Raw genomic sequence first — 12575 nt, 5'->3', positions numbered from 1 at the left:
ACCCAGGATGCACAGTTAATCCCTCAGCTCCCAGCTATGGTTTCTTTGCCAGGGATGGGAGCTGCTCCTGACAGGAGGGACCAGGGGAGGTTGATCTGGCAGCAGCCACACCTCAGTCCTCACACACCGTTCCCTGGGTGGGAATGTCTCCATCTTCTCAAAGGGGAGCATTCATAGCTGACCCTGCCCCAAGAATCTGTCTGTTGAAGGATTGCTGCAGAAAATCTTTTTTTTTTTCTTTCCTTTTTTTAATGAGAGAAAGTGATTTCAGAAAGGAACAGAGTTAGGGTGCTAGCACATCACAGACTGATTTGAGTTCTAAGGGACCTCAAAGTTCATCTCATTCCACCCCCTGCCATGGAACCCCTTCCACTATCCCAAGCTCCATCCAGGCTTGGACACTTCCAGGGATCCAGGGGCAGCCACAGCTGCTCTGGGCACCTGTGCCAGGGCCTCACCACCTCATAGGGAAGGAATTTTTCCTAAAATCTAATCTAAAACTCCTCTCTTTTAGTCTAAAACTATTCCCCCATTATTAGTCCATGTGAAAAGCAAGGGGTGCAGCATGACAGCTGCATGAGGATAAATTTGGAATATTACAATGACTCTCAGAGCAAACCAAACTCAGGGTCTGCCAACCCCTGTGTGGCAACAGCAGCTCCTCCAAGACTGACAAATGATAATGAAAACAACACTTAAACTCTCTGAAAGCAACACTTCAACCTCCCCCTGGATGTTCCTCCCATCTCAGCTTCCCACTGAGACAGATGTGAGAGATGGGAACGAGCTGGAATTAAAGCATGGAATGGAGCCTCATCCTCCCTGACACACCGAGCTCCTCACAGTGCTCAGCTTGAAAAACAAACACAGGAACCACAGAATCACAGAAATCACAGAAATCACAAAATCACAGGAATCACAGAACCACATTCTCACCTTTCTCTTCAGCTCAGTGACTCCAGGTTTCCCTGGGCAGTGTTTCTGGAGCATTGTTTTTGCTCACCCTAACAAGTGAGCTGGATTTCATTATCTACAGGTATTTGTAGTTTAAAAATATTACTAATAATACTAATATTATTATAAGACACAGAGGAAATTGGCATTCAGGAATGATTTTGTGTCAGTTGTGAGCAATGGAAAGCAATAAAATAAAAACACATTATAAAGTGTAATAGGATAAAAAAAATAATAATAAACTAAAATAGCAGTGAAGCTCTTTCTTTTTAGGAAAAAGTGCATTTTCTCCTGTTCCCCTCCAGCTGAACTGCAAGCCCCAGAGGCTTTTACTGGTGACTCTTTCCTACATTTAACTTTGAGCACAGGCAGCAAATGGATGTGGAGAAGAATTTCAGTCATTTTGAAAAGGGAAAGGAAGGAAATATTGAACTCTCCACTGATTGCAGCCTGTGCAAAGTGTTTCCTTTCTCATGGTGAGGGAATGGATGGGCACTGCCATGGGGGAGATGCTGCTGGGGCTCCCCACTCACACTCAGCACAGTTTTGTTGTGTTTTCCCTGCCTTACATCCCATCAGTGGGGTGGGAATCCAGCCCTTGGCTGATGGCTTCTTTTCCTGGATTGATAACTTTATATTCTCATTGCTTTTTGTGCAGCTGGGTCATTACTTCAACCACATGTCAGAATTGAGGGTGTTTGCACAACGCAACTGCAAAGTAAAATCAGTTTGTGCAAGTGGTTTTTGAGCTGGGAAGGGCAGGAGAGCAAATTCCAGGGGTTAAGTCCACCAAGGGCTGTGAGCTCATTGAATTTCTGGTTTATTTTGAGAATTCCTCAGACAATTCACTCAGGGGACAGCTCTCCCTGTCCCTCCCCAAAATGTGCAGCATTCCCTCGGGATGTGGCTGGGGAGATCCCAACAAACAGGATCCCAGGGAGCTGCAGCACAGCTGGGAGTGCCAGCGATGTCCCAGGGCTCAGACTGGCTGGGCCATGAACCTGCTGTTCAATTCACCTTAAAATCACACTCCTACAATTTCCTCCATCTCAATAAGTATAAAGGGGCTGAAGGAGTGAACATGCATTAAAGACAGGCCAGGGGGAAGAAGGAATTTGCTCCTGATGAAAAGCTGCAAGACACTCACAAAGGGCAGGAATCCCTGTGCTGGAGCCTGGGTACAAAAATGTTACTTGGAGAGCTAAAAGTCCACTGAGACTCCCAGCAAAAGGCCAATTACTCACACTTATTATAATGAAAATTATTTTACATACTCATTTAATCAAATTTTTTAAATATTATCAATATTTTACAAGGGGAACTAAACAGCACAACTGAAATTACTAAATGTCTAAATGTGACTGTTTGCTAAAAAGGCTTTTACTCATGCCACACCTTATCCCAAAGATCCCTATCACTGTATTTTATCCTCTCAAGCAAGTTAGAAATATGATTGGAAGTTTCTGCATTAAACTATTCTCATCAGAAATTGTTATTCTTAGAATATTATCACACATGAATAAAATGCATTGAAAATGTTTTACTTTATAAGGATTGTAATGATGTTTAATTTTTTTCTGAAATTTTAACTATTATGATCTTTCTCACTTCAAAAATACTGCTGTTCTTTAAGTCATAAACCCTTCTTTTGAGAAAATTAATTCAAACTGTTTGCAAACAAATCCAGAAAAATACGAAAATGGATCAGCTTTTGGACTTACAAAAAAGATACCAACAGAAAATGCCTTTTTTTTGCTCAGAAATAATTTCAGAAACAGCTGTTCCCAGGGGGTTCCTTTCAGTGCTGTCCCACATCCCAACAGAGCTGGTGGGATCCGGGTTCCAGGAGGTGTCAGGAGGCTGCAGCAGCTGCTGGAGCAGAGTCTGTTCAGCTGAGAACACAAATCCATATCAAAGTCTGATACAGCACAGAAGAGCAGAGAGAAAGAACCTGGATGGTCCCATTTACAATTCTGAAATCATTACAGAAATTGCCACAAAAGCTTAGTAAACAAGAAAGTGGAAAAAGTACAAAAGGTACTGCCATTAAATCTCTTTTTATTATTATTATTTAAAACACTTTTACGATGCAATTTCAAAGTGTGTTTTCTTTTTTTTTTTTTTAAATGTTCCATCTCTCTGGCACAAGGAAGGAAGATCCTGACAGGTTTGTCCTTTTAATGCAGGTGGTGCAGGCCTGGTTCATCTCCTGAAATTCTCATTTCACTGCACCGTTTGTCCCTTCCACATGAATCCTTTAATTGAGGATGATGGATGCTGTGTATGAACATGCACATGAAAATAGATTATTGGTACGGACACAGAGTGGCATCCAAATCATTAAGCACTTGGCACCATTGAGAACTCCTTTATTAACAGAGAAATAAAATCAAAACAGGGGGATGCCTGGTGTCTGAATCCAGAATTCCCTCTCAAATTAAGGGAAATTTTGCAATGGTGGCAAAGGTCAGGGAAATGTTTGATTCCTCTGCTTGCACCAGTGGAAGGACAATCTAAGAAGCAAATATTTCCCTCATTCTCTTCTTTCAAGATCTCAAAAACATTCTCTTGTCTTTGGAAAATGTGAAATTAATAGGAATTCTATTATCTGAAAATCAAGGGATGGGAGTAGGAAAAAGTTTTTACCAATCCAACTGCTTAATGGAAGTCATATTAGCTTTTTTTTAGGATTTTATTTTAGTGTTTAATTTCCTTGTCAATATATACAAACCAGGGATCTGAGTTTTAAAAATTTCACACTGCAAACTTTATAGTTAAATACATCAAAATTAAATCATTTTGAAAACGTAACAAATTATATATACAAGCAACACTTTTTCTGATTGTCTGCTTTGGGTTGGGTTTTTGTTGTCATTATTTGAAATATCCCACAAACTCTTTTATTCCTGTTGGGTGGGAACTATTCAAACAGAAAAAACACAAGTTTGGAGGCTTTGCCACACACAGCCCTGAGTGAAAACCACACTCATTGCTGAGCTGTTCCAGTGGTGATGCAGGGACTGGGAGCTGCTTTTGGGTCTGGCCTGGACCTGGGCTCTGCCCTCATCCCTCTCTGGATCCCATTTCCATCCTGGGGGAAGCCAACACCACCCAGAGGGACAGGAACTAAAACCAGGCCACTGAAAAATCACATTATTTTGGTGGGTGCAGGTGTGTGACTGCAGGTCTAGGTGGAGGGTACCAGGATTTGCACCTCCTGCCATCCTTCACCCAGGCACTGAGGAAACTCCTTCACCAAAATCCCAAGAGGAGCATCCCTCTTGAGAAAGGGAGGAACAGCCTGGCACAACCAAACGGGAAATGCAAAGGAATAGAAGAGCAATGGCCACCAGCACAGCAGGGCCAGCAGCTTTCTTTTATCACTGCAAAGAACTTTTTCCCAGAAATCAAATAAAACAAAGCATGGCAGAAACTTGCTGCTTCATTCTGACCATGACTTTAACAACAACCAACATGAAAACAACTGTTATGTAACCATTATATACTCGATTTACAGGTTCAGCCCCAAAATTCCATCTGTAGAAAGGTGCTGGCAGTGGTGGCTGGAGCCAGCTCAGGGCTCAGCAGATCCCTGGGAAAGGCTGGTGCCAAAATGCAGCCCCAGCTCTGAGATCTGGGGCGTGGCTGGATCACCAGATTCTCTCTCAAAAACAGGATCATCACCTGAACCAAGACTGGAGCCCAACACTTGGCTCACAGATCAGTGCAAGAACACCTTGGATTTGTGTTTTCACCTTTTAAAGCTATGAAATAAATACCACAGTGTTCCTTGTCTAAGTCACATTCATTGTGTGGCCACATGTTGATCTCTAGGAACACACTCTGCTATCATTACACCAGAAACCAAAATAATTGCTGGAATAATCTGACTTTCAAGATACTAATCATAGCAGGTTTCTCAGATCTCAATCAGATTTGATTCTGAATAGTTTCTGAAAGGTATTGATTTGAAAAAAATCCAGATTGGCTCCCAGTAACTGTGTCATTAAACCTGCACCTCAGCAAAAGCATTTCCTCTTTCATCCTCTATCTTTTGCACGCTTTGTTAAGTTAGAAACTCAAATCAGCACAAAATGCTTGACGAGGGAAGGGGAGAAATGTATTCAGATTTAATCTGGTGATTGCAGCTCATTCGTTGCCAACAGCTCCTTCATCAAGGCCATCAGGTGAATTATTAACCTCTTCCATCCACAAACAGAAAAATACCTTCAGTCACGAGGAGGCAAAGTCAGGAAAAAAGGTTCCTTGGTTTATCTGGGTGAGCAGATTCATGTCCTGTCCTTGCAGTCATGTCCTGTCATGGGAAAGGGACACAGAGAGGTTCACTCTGCAGAGGAAAACTATGCTGGAGGGGGGCAAGGCAGGGAGAAAAGTGTGAGCAAGGCAGGAGGAAAAGTGTGAGCAAGGCAAGGAGAAAAGTATGAGCAAGGCAGGGAGAAAAGTGTGAGCAAGGCAGGAGGAAAAGTGTGAGCAAGGCAGAGAGGAAAGTGTGAGCAAGGCAAGAAGAAAAGTGTGAGCAGGGCAGGGAGAAAAGCATGAGCAGGGCAGGGAGGAAAGTGTGAGCAGGACAGGGAGAAAAGTGTGAGCAAGGCAGGGAGAAAAGTGTGAGCAAGGCAGGGAGAAAAGTGTGAGCGAGCAAGGCAAGAAGAAAAGTGTGAGCAAGGCAGGGAGAAAAGCATGAGCAGGGCAGGAAGAAAAGTGTCTGATTCCCCCAGAGCAGATGTGGGGACCATCCTGGTGGGAGCAGTGACATCCAAGTGTCCTGGCACTTCACTGCTCCTCTGTGGCTCTGCCTCTGCCCAGCCACTCATTGCAGCCCAGGGTGAGAAAAGACCTTCCTGGGGAGCTGTTCCACCAAAGTGGCCAAAGTTGTCTCAGGGGAGACACTCTGAGAAATGAGTTCCAGAGCAGCAGCTGCCTGCCAGGGTGGAATATCCAGCAGTTCTCACAGGCTACTCCAAGCAAACCTCACCAGCCAGCTCCCTGCTAGAGCCTGGCACTCCTCCAGCCCCTGGGGTGCACCCTGACATTGGTGTGACCACTGGTTCCAGCACACCACTGGTTTTGAGCAGCTGGGGAGCAGGCACAGAGCAGGTAATGAATGCAGCTTCTGAGCAATTAATTCAGCACATAAATAGAGAAGCAGTTAGCAGGAGCCTGCTGCTGTCCCTGCTAGCCACCCCTGACACCCCTGTCCAGGCTCTGCAACAGGTAAGGGAAGCTTTTCTGGGAGCAGGATGTGGGATGGGGACTCTTGGTTGTGCTGGGGGGAAGGATTTTAATTTGGGCTTTCTTCCAAGCAAGGGTAATTGGGGCAAATAAAGCCAAAAAAGGCAACAGAAAGGCTCTGGTAGTAATGGGAGGAAAGGCAGAGAGGACAGGTAGAGGCACTTGCTGGGAAGGCTGGAAAACAAAGGGTAAATGGGAGTGTTGGTAAATGAGGATCAAGGCCAATTCATGTTATTTTAAAATGCATGGAAGGAAAAGGAGCCAGAAGCAAAATTTAGTTAAATCAAATGAGAGATAAAACAATAAAATAAAAAAATAAAGTCATCCTAGTGCCTCCCCAGCCTCTCACACCAAACTTCACAGAGTCCCCTGAAACTCAGCTCCTTGTGCAAGGAGAGAGCTTCTGTGACAGCTCCTGATCAAGCAGAGCAGACATTTATTACAGAACACAAACCATCCCCTATGAACTGGGGCAAAAACAGCACCTTGCTTTACACGATCTCCTTAAATCATATTTTGTATTTTGCTTTTATATCAGACTGCTGGGAGTTGTGAGAATAAGTAAGAAACCACAGAACTTCCTCTTTAGCCTGTGTATGTTTTAAGAAAAGGAGTAATTCCTCAAAGGCACCCCCAAAAAATCAGGCATTAGGAGATTTCCCAAAGGAGCCCAGACAGGTTGGAGGCAGCCACGATGCTCTGTTTGACTCAACCTGCTGCTCCATGACCCCAGGAGCAGCCAGGGAGGGGAACCTGGACATTCCCACAGCTCCTGTACCAGCTCCAGTCCCAGGTCATGCTGGTCATGCTGGTGCTGCTCGAGGCAGAAGTGAGAGTGTAGATTTGTTTTTCCATTTCAAAATGAATCTGCTGACAGAGGCAAAAGCAAAAGGCTGCCAGGAGCAGAGGGATCCTCAGCTGCACCCATCACCTCACTGCTGAAATGGTTCATTTTGCTCCAAAAAACAGAGACCAGCAGTGGGGCTGCATCAGGCTTTGAGAAGTACTCCACAGCTTGGGAGGGGAAAAAAGAAAAAAGGAAAGGAAGAACAACAATAAAAACATGTTCTAAACCAAATTCACTATGCTGTTACATCAAGGCAAAAATAGTATTTTAAATAAAAGTCACCAGTAGGTCGAGCTTTACACATTTAAAGCAGAGAGTGGCTGTTTCCAAACTGCTTTTACTGCATTCAAATCCCAGTTAAGAGCAAGGGCTCAGTGGTCTCTAGTAATTCCCATCTGCCTCATTGGGTGTGATCCCAAATAAGGGCAAATGGGAAAATAAAGGAAACGTCCTTCCCTTTAACACAATCAATACAACTGCCAAAAAACAGCATGTATTTAATAAATGCAATGTAGATTGCTTTATTTGACCTTCTGTTCACAAAATAATTTTATTATATGTATGAAAGCAGCATACAGGCAATAAAATTATGAAAACATTCACAATACATAAATACACAGACCTGATGCAGGATGTATATAGTTTGTTAGACTTTAATTTTTTTTTCCTCTCAGTTCTCTTTTCCTGACAACACTTTTTTTTTAATATATGTTACGAAAAAGTTGCTCCAAAGGGTATTTTCTCCCATTCAGAAAAAGAAATGGATTTCTTTGAATGCTGCTGAATATTAACACCCAATGTTCCTGTTGCTAATGCTCACTGATTGCTTTTGGCATTACAGAGGGAAAGCAGCAGGGAAGGACAGTGGAAAAGTAGCAGGATTTGTTAATTAAACATTGGCAACCTTTTTGGAGTTCACAGGAGGATTTCGAGATGGAGGCTGCAGTCCCACCCGTATTTAGAAATGTTTCAATCCAAAAATGGTAATGAGGCCACTATTCCTTATTGATTGGAGTATTGACATGGCAATTTCTAACCTGAAATGTCCTCCCAGCTCCCAGAGTAAAGCACCAGGGACCTCAGGTTTTAATTCTGACTGTGACAGAGGAGCAGACAGACAGCAGGGTCCAGGTGGTCCTGCAGGATAACAAGGTTTTGGCATCCTTCCTACCATTATAACCCAGTGTGTTTGTTCAGAAAAGATATCCAAGACTTGAAATAAGAAAAGTCTGAGAAAGCTGTTTATCTTACATAAATACAAAACACTATATACTGAGAAATGTTGTCTAAGAAGCTTTCCTTCCCAAATCGGATTCTTCTTAAGGTTGTAGTCATATTTAAGGTATTTACAGATCCACAAACTTGACATTCTAGCAAAGTCTCTGAAACATGAAACTTTTTAAAAATAAATAGCAGCAATTTCTTTTTATTTCTATAAGGGAAGAGAACTCTCAACTCAGTCAACTCTGGTCCTATCTTTTGAAAGAAATCCCACTTATAAACAAAAAAAAAAGCCCACAAGCAAATGAACTCCACACAACATCAGTTCTGTTGATTCCTTCATTTCTTGCTGAGCTTCTTAACATTCCTCTGTTCCCTTTACCAGCTCTCCAGACTATCAGAGCTTGTAATAAAGTGCTGACTGGTTGACTGGTCAAAATGCAGTTATGACACTCCAAAAATATCCCATTATTTAAACATCTTAAATAACATAAATAAAGCTAGATCTGTTATAACATATGAAAAATATCAATTTAAAACAATAAATAAATAAAACCAGTATCAACATATTACCTCCCAAAGCTTTAAAAATAACCATTCTCATTATAAGGCTCAATTATTTGTCAGAAATAATTTTAAGAAGGCATCTACCTACCTTTACAATCCCTCAGTCTTTAATTAGGACCTGTTAACACCCACTATCACAAGACACAGCAATCTTTTAACTTCTAGTAAACATTAATCTTTAAATACTCAACATTTATCTTTTGCCTCACTTTTAGCTAGAAATTGGTTTCTCTGTACAGAGAAGAAGCAACATTTTCTTTGTAACTGCACTGTATCTAAATTTGTAGGTTTTCCTCAGCATGAACAGTACAGTTTAACATCCTTTTTTATAACCAATTTCCAGTATATTTTTCTCTTAATTGTTTGAAATGTTAAATTTGCTCTGAATGCCAGGAAAATTAATTCTGGGCTTGGTGTAAATCTGCATTTTTTTTTTCTCCCTTAGAGCTTAGGTTCTTACCAAAAAAATCTTGTGTATCTTTTTTTTTCCCCCAAAAAAGATTATTACAATACACACCATTAGGTCTGGCTGAGTAAACCTTACTGTTCAGGTTTTATGCTGCCCATTCTGTGTAATGGGATTGATCTTTTCCAAAGAAACATCAGCTTCATAATCCAAGATACCCGACAGTGCTGGAGACATTTTCTCCAAGGTCTTTGACAGCTCACCCTCGTCTTCCTTTTTAAGAGGTTCTTCTTCCGGGCAGATAATGGAGTGTGGGATCAGATAAACCAGATTAGACTCTTTGGGGCTGGACCCTTTGGGCTCGTGCTGGCTGGAAAAAACCACTGCCCCGTTGTTGTTGATGCTGACAGTCTCGATGGCATTGCCAGACATGGGGCAGAGCCTGTAGCAGCCCAGCAGGCTGGAGAACGCCTTGCGGAAATCAGCGTTGAAGGCATAAATGATGGGGTTGAGGGAAGAATTCGCCCATCCAAACCATACAAAAACATCAAAGGTGGTGGAATTAATGCAGAAAGCCTCTGCTCCCTTGGACGGCTGGGTGGGCTCGCAGAAGGGAATCATGCAGTTCAACACAAAAAATGGCAACCAGCAGCACACAAACACCCCCATGATCACCGAGAGAGTCTTTAACACCTTCGTTTCCCTCTTGAAGGACATTTTGAAGTTGCTCTCTGGCTGCTGGCAGTCCATGCTGCTCCTGTTGCCGCCCGGGTTCTGGCAGTTCTTGGCATGCACTGCTGCTCTCTCCAGAGCCGAGATGCGCCGGATTTGCTTCTGAGCAATCCGGTATATCCTGGTGTAGGTTACTATCATGATGGCCACGGGGATGTAGAAGCTAATTAGAGAAGAGGAGATGGCATACATCCTGTTTAGGCTAGAATCACAGTTGTCCATGCTTACACCTTGTAAACTGGCATTGAAGTCCAAAAAGCTCGTGGTTGTAGCCTTGTGCCAGTTCAGCTGCACTGGGATGAAGGAGATCAACACGGACAAAGTCCACGCCACGCTGATCATGATGAAGGCTGCCTTGGGGGTCATCTTCCTCTCATACCTAAATGGGCTGGAGATGGCCCAGTATCTGTCCACACTAATGACACAGAGGTTTAAGATGGAGGCTGTTGAGCACATAATATCAAAGGCCACCCAGATGTTGCAAAATGAACCAAAAGGCCAGAAACCGGCGATCTCGGCCACAGCTTTCCAAGGCATGACCAAAACTGCCACTAAGAGATCTGACACGGCCAAGGAGATGACAAAGAAGTTGGTCACCTTGGACCTGAGGTGGCGAAACCTAATGACAGCTGCGCAGACCAGCGTGTTTCCCAGCAGCGTGGAGAGGATCAGGAGCGAGAGGAAGCAGCCCGTGAGGATCCGAAAGGAAGAGGAGTCCCTTTCCACCAGCAACCCTTCCCCGTCCATAGTGGTGTCGTTCCAAGTCATAGTTTCTCCTGAGGGAAAATCATATCATGATTTTCATGATGACATCAACTCCTCTCCTCGCAGAGATCAGAGAGATCAGATGTCCATTAATTACTCATCACCAAACCGACCAGAGGTCTTTTCCTACAGTCCCTTGCCCCCAGACAGACCTCACCCTCTTTGAATCATCCTGAACATCACCCTGAAAGCTCTGTGAGCAGGAGCTGAAAATGCACAAACACAGTCCACCCTACAAAGAGGGGTTTTCAGCAATCCCTCCAGAAGCACACTGCACCACCCCGGCATGGAGCAGCCTCACTCAGACAGCTCACCTGTGAATGTTCTGCTGCCGTCCTCTGCAAACACACCCCACACAAAACAAAGCAATCACTTTTCCATGCTTGCATCTATTCCCACTTAAATAGACTATTGATCGAGTGTTTCCAGTGTCCACTGCACCAGCCCTTCATATTTACTGAAGCGTATTAGGCAAGATGCCTTTTCTCTACTTCCCTAAATGTCTCACTGATTAAACACTACATCCTTCCTCCTCGGTACATTTCTGTTGCAAAATGCACCAGTCCTCTGGTTCTTGGCAGTATCAGAAAGCAAATCTTCACTTTGTTTCAAACTGTTTTACATTTCCAAGATAAAATAAATATACAGTAGATGTGTTTTAAAGGTTTTCAGCAAGAAGTAGCTCAGGTTATTTAGTTTGACTTAAACAAGAAATGCTGGCTCCTACCTTTCACCTCTGATTCCCTGTTTGCTCTGGGACGCAGGGCCGTCTCTCCTCCTGTTTTAGTTTTGGAATTGCATAGCAAATCCTATATACAAAACCAACACAGGAACACTGCATTGCATCGTGTATGTGGTGGGGTTTTTTTCCCTGAAATGTAAATTGGCAAGGGAGAAGTAAGAGTTGGACCACCGGGAGTTAGTTTTCAAGGGAGCAGCAGGTCTGTGCCGTCGGACCGTGAGTGACGGACCCTGCTGGTGTGTGCCCAGCTCCCTCCATCCATCCCACGGCCCCTGCTGATCACTCTGCAAACTTTGTTGGCCCCATCAGTCCCAGCCGCGCTTTGTACATCCCGTTGAGGCGGCACATCGGGGCGAATCATCCCAGGCAAAAGGCACGGTATTCCCAACACTGGCAAGAGCCGATTTCCAGTTTTTCCCTCGGTCGTTTGCCGGATGAAGAAAGAGAAGAGAGGGAGGAGAAGGACCCGAGTGACCTTCCCTCGGCCACCACGCCGGCGATGCCCGCAGCGGGTTCCTCTTCCCGCAGGAACAAGTCGCTTTAACACTCCGCTGCCAGGTTATAGCTCTCCATAACTACTCCGGAATAATCCCACCTCCTGCTCAGCGGGGCTGCGCTCCAGGGACCGGCTCCAGCTCTTCCCATGCTGTTTCCCTCTCGGAAAGGCTCAGGCGGAGGCAGCTCCTCACTCTCTCCCGCTGCCCGCCCCGGGCCGCGCATCTCCCGTCTTCCTTCTGCCCGGGGCAGGGCTCGGCAGCATCGCCCCTCCAGGAACGCTCCGTCCGCCTGGCGACTCCTTCCTAAAGGATTAACACAAGGGAATGACAGGCATGGAGGCACGCAGCGGGCAAAAAGCCACCCCCCTTCTCCTCCTCTAACATCTTCCGTCGGGCGCCGCTTCTTCTGGGCAGCTTTTCCTGCCTTGGTGGGGAACGACGCTCCGGGCAGAGCAGAGCGGGGCTCTCCCGGAGTTTAGAGCAGGCGGGATCACTTTGCCCGAACTGCGGGACGCGCTGATGCGGACAGTGAGTACCGGCCCCGCGGGGCTCGGCAGCGCTCCCGGGGCAGCGGTGAGAGCCCGGAGCTCGCTC

General features: G+C 44.7%; 1 protein-coding gene across 2 annotated transcripts; it reads right to left on the bottom strand.

Moving 5' to 3' along the window:
• Positions 1-7543: 7543 nt before the first annotated feature.
• DRD1 (dopamine receptor D1) lies at positions 7544-11591 on the bottom strand. Of its 2 annotated transcripts, none has more exons than XM_033072836.2 (2): positions 11470-11591; positions 7544-10753 (listed from the first exon to the last, which is right to left on the bottom strand). In XM_033072836.2, the coding sequence occupies exon 2, from the start codon at positions 10743-10745 to the stop codon at positions 9387-9389; it is 1359 nt and encodes a 452-aa protein (XP_032928727.1). In that variant the 5' UTR covers positions 10746-10753; positions 11470-11591; the 3' UTR covers positions 7544-9386. The 2 variants fall into 2 exon arrangements, with proteins under 2 accessions (XP_032928727.1, XP_032928728.1); XM_033072837.2 differs by lacking the exon at positions 11470-11591 and adding an exon at positions 11057-11449.
• Positions 11592-12575: the final 984 nt, after the last annotated feature.

This window comes from Catharus ustulatus, chromosome 15 (assembly GCF_009819885.2).
Source record: "Catharus ustulatus isolate bCatUst1 chromosome 15, bCatUst1.pri.v2, whole genome shotgun sequence".
Taxonomy (NCBI): Eukaryota; Metazoa; Chordata; class Aves; order Passeriformes; family Turdidae; genus Catharus; species Catharus ustulatus.
Note: the sequence above shows the minus strand (reverse complement) of the source record. Positions and strands in the feature narration are given on the sequence as shown.

Bases quoted from the DNA above. Each gene is read 5' to 3' on its own strand.
- DRD1 (XM_033072836.2), bottom strand. From the start codon at position 10,745: ATGACTTGGAACGACACCACTATGGACGGGGAAGGGTTGCTGGTGGAA.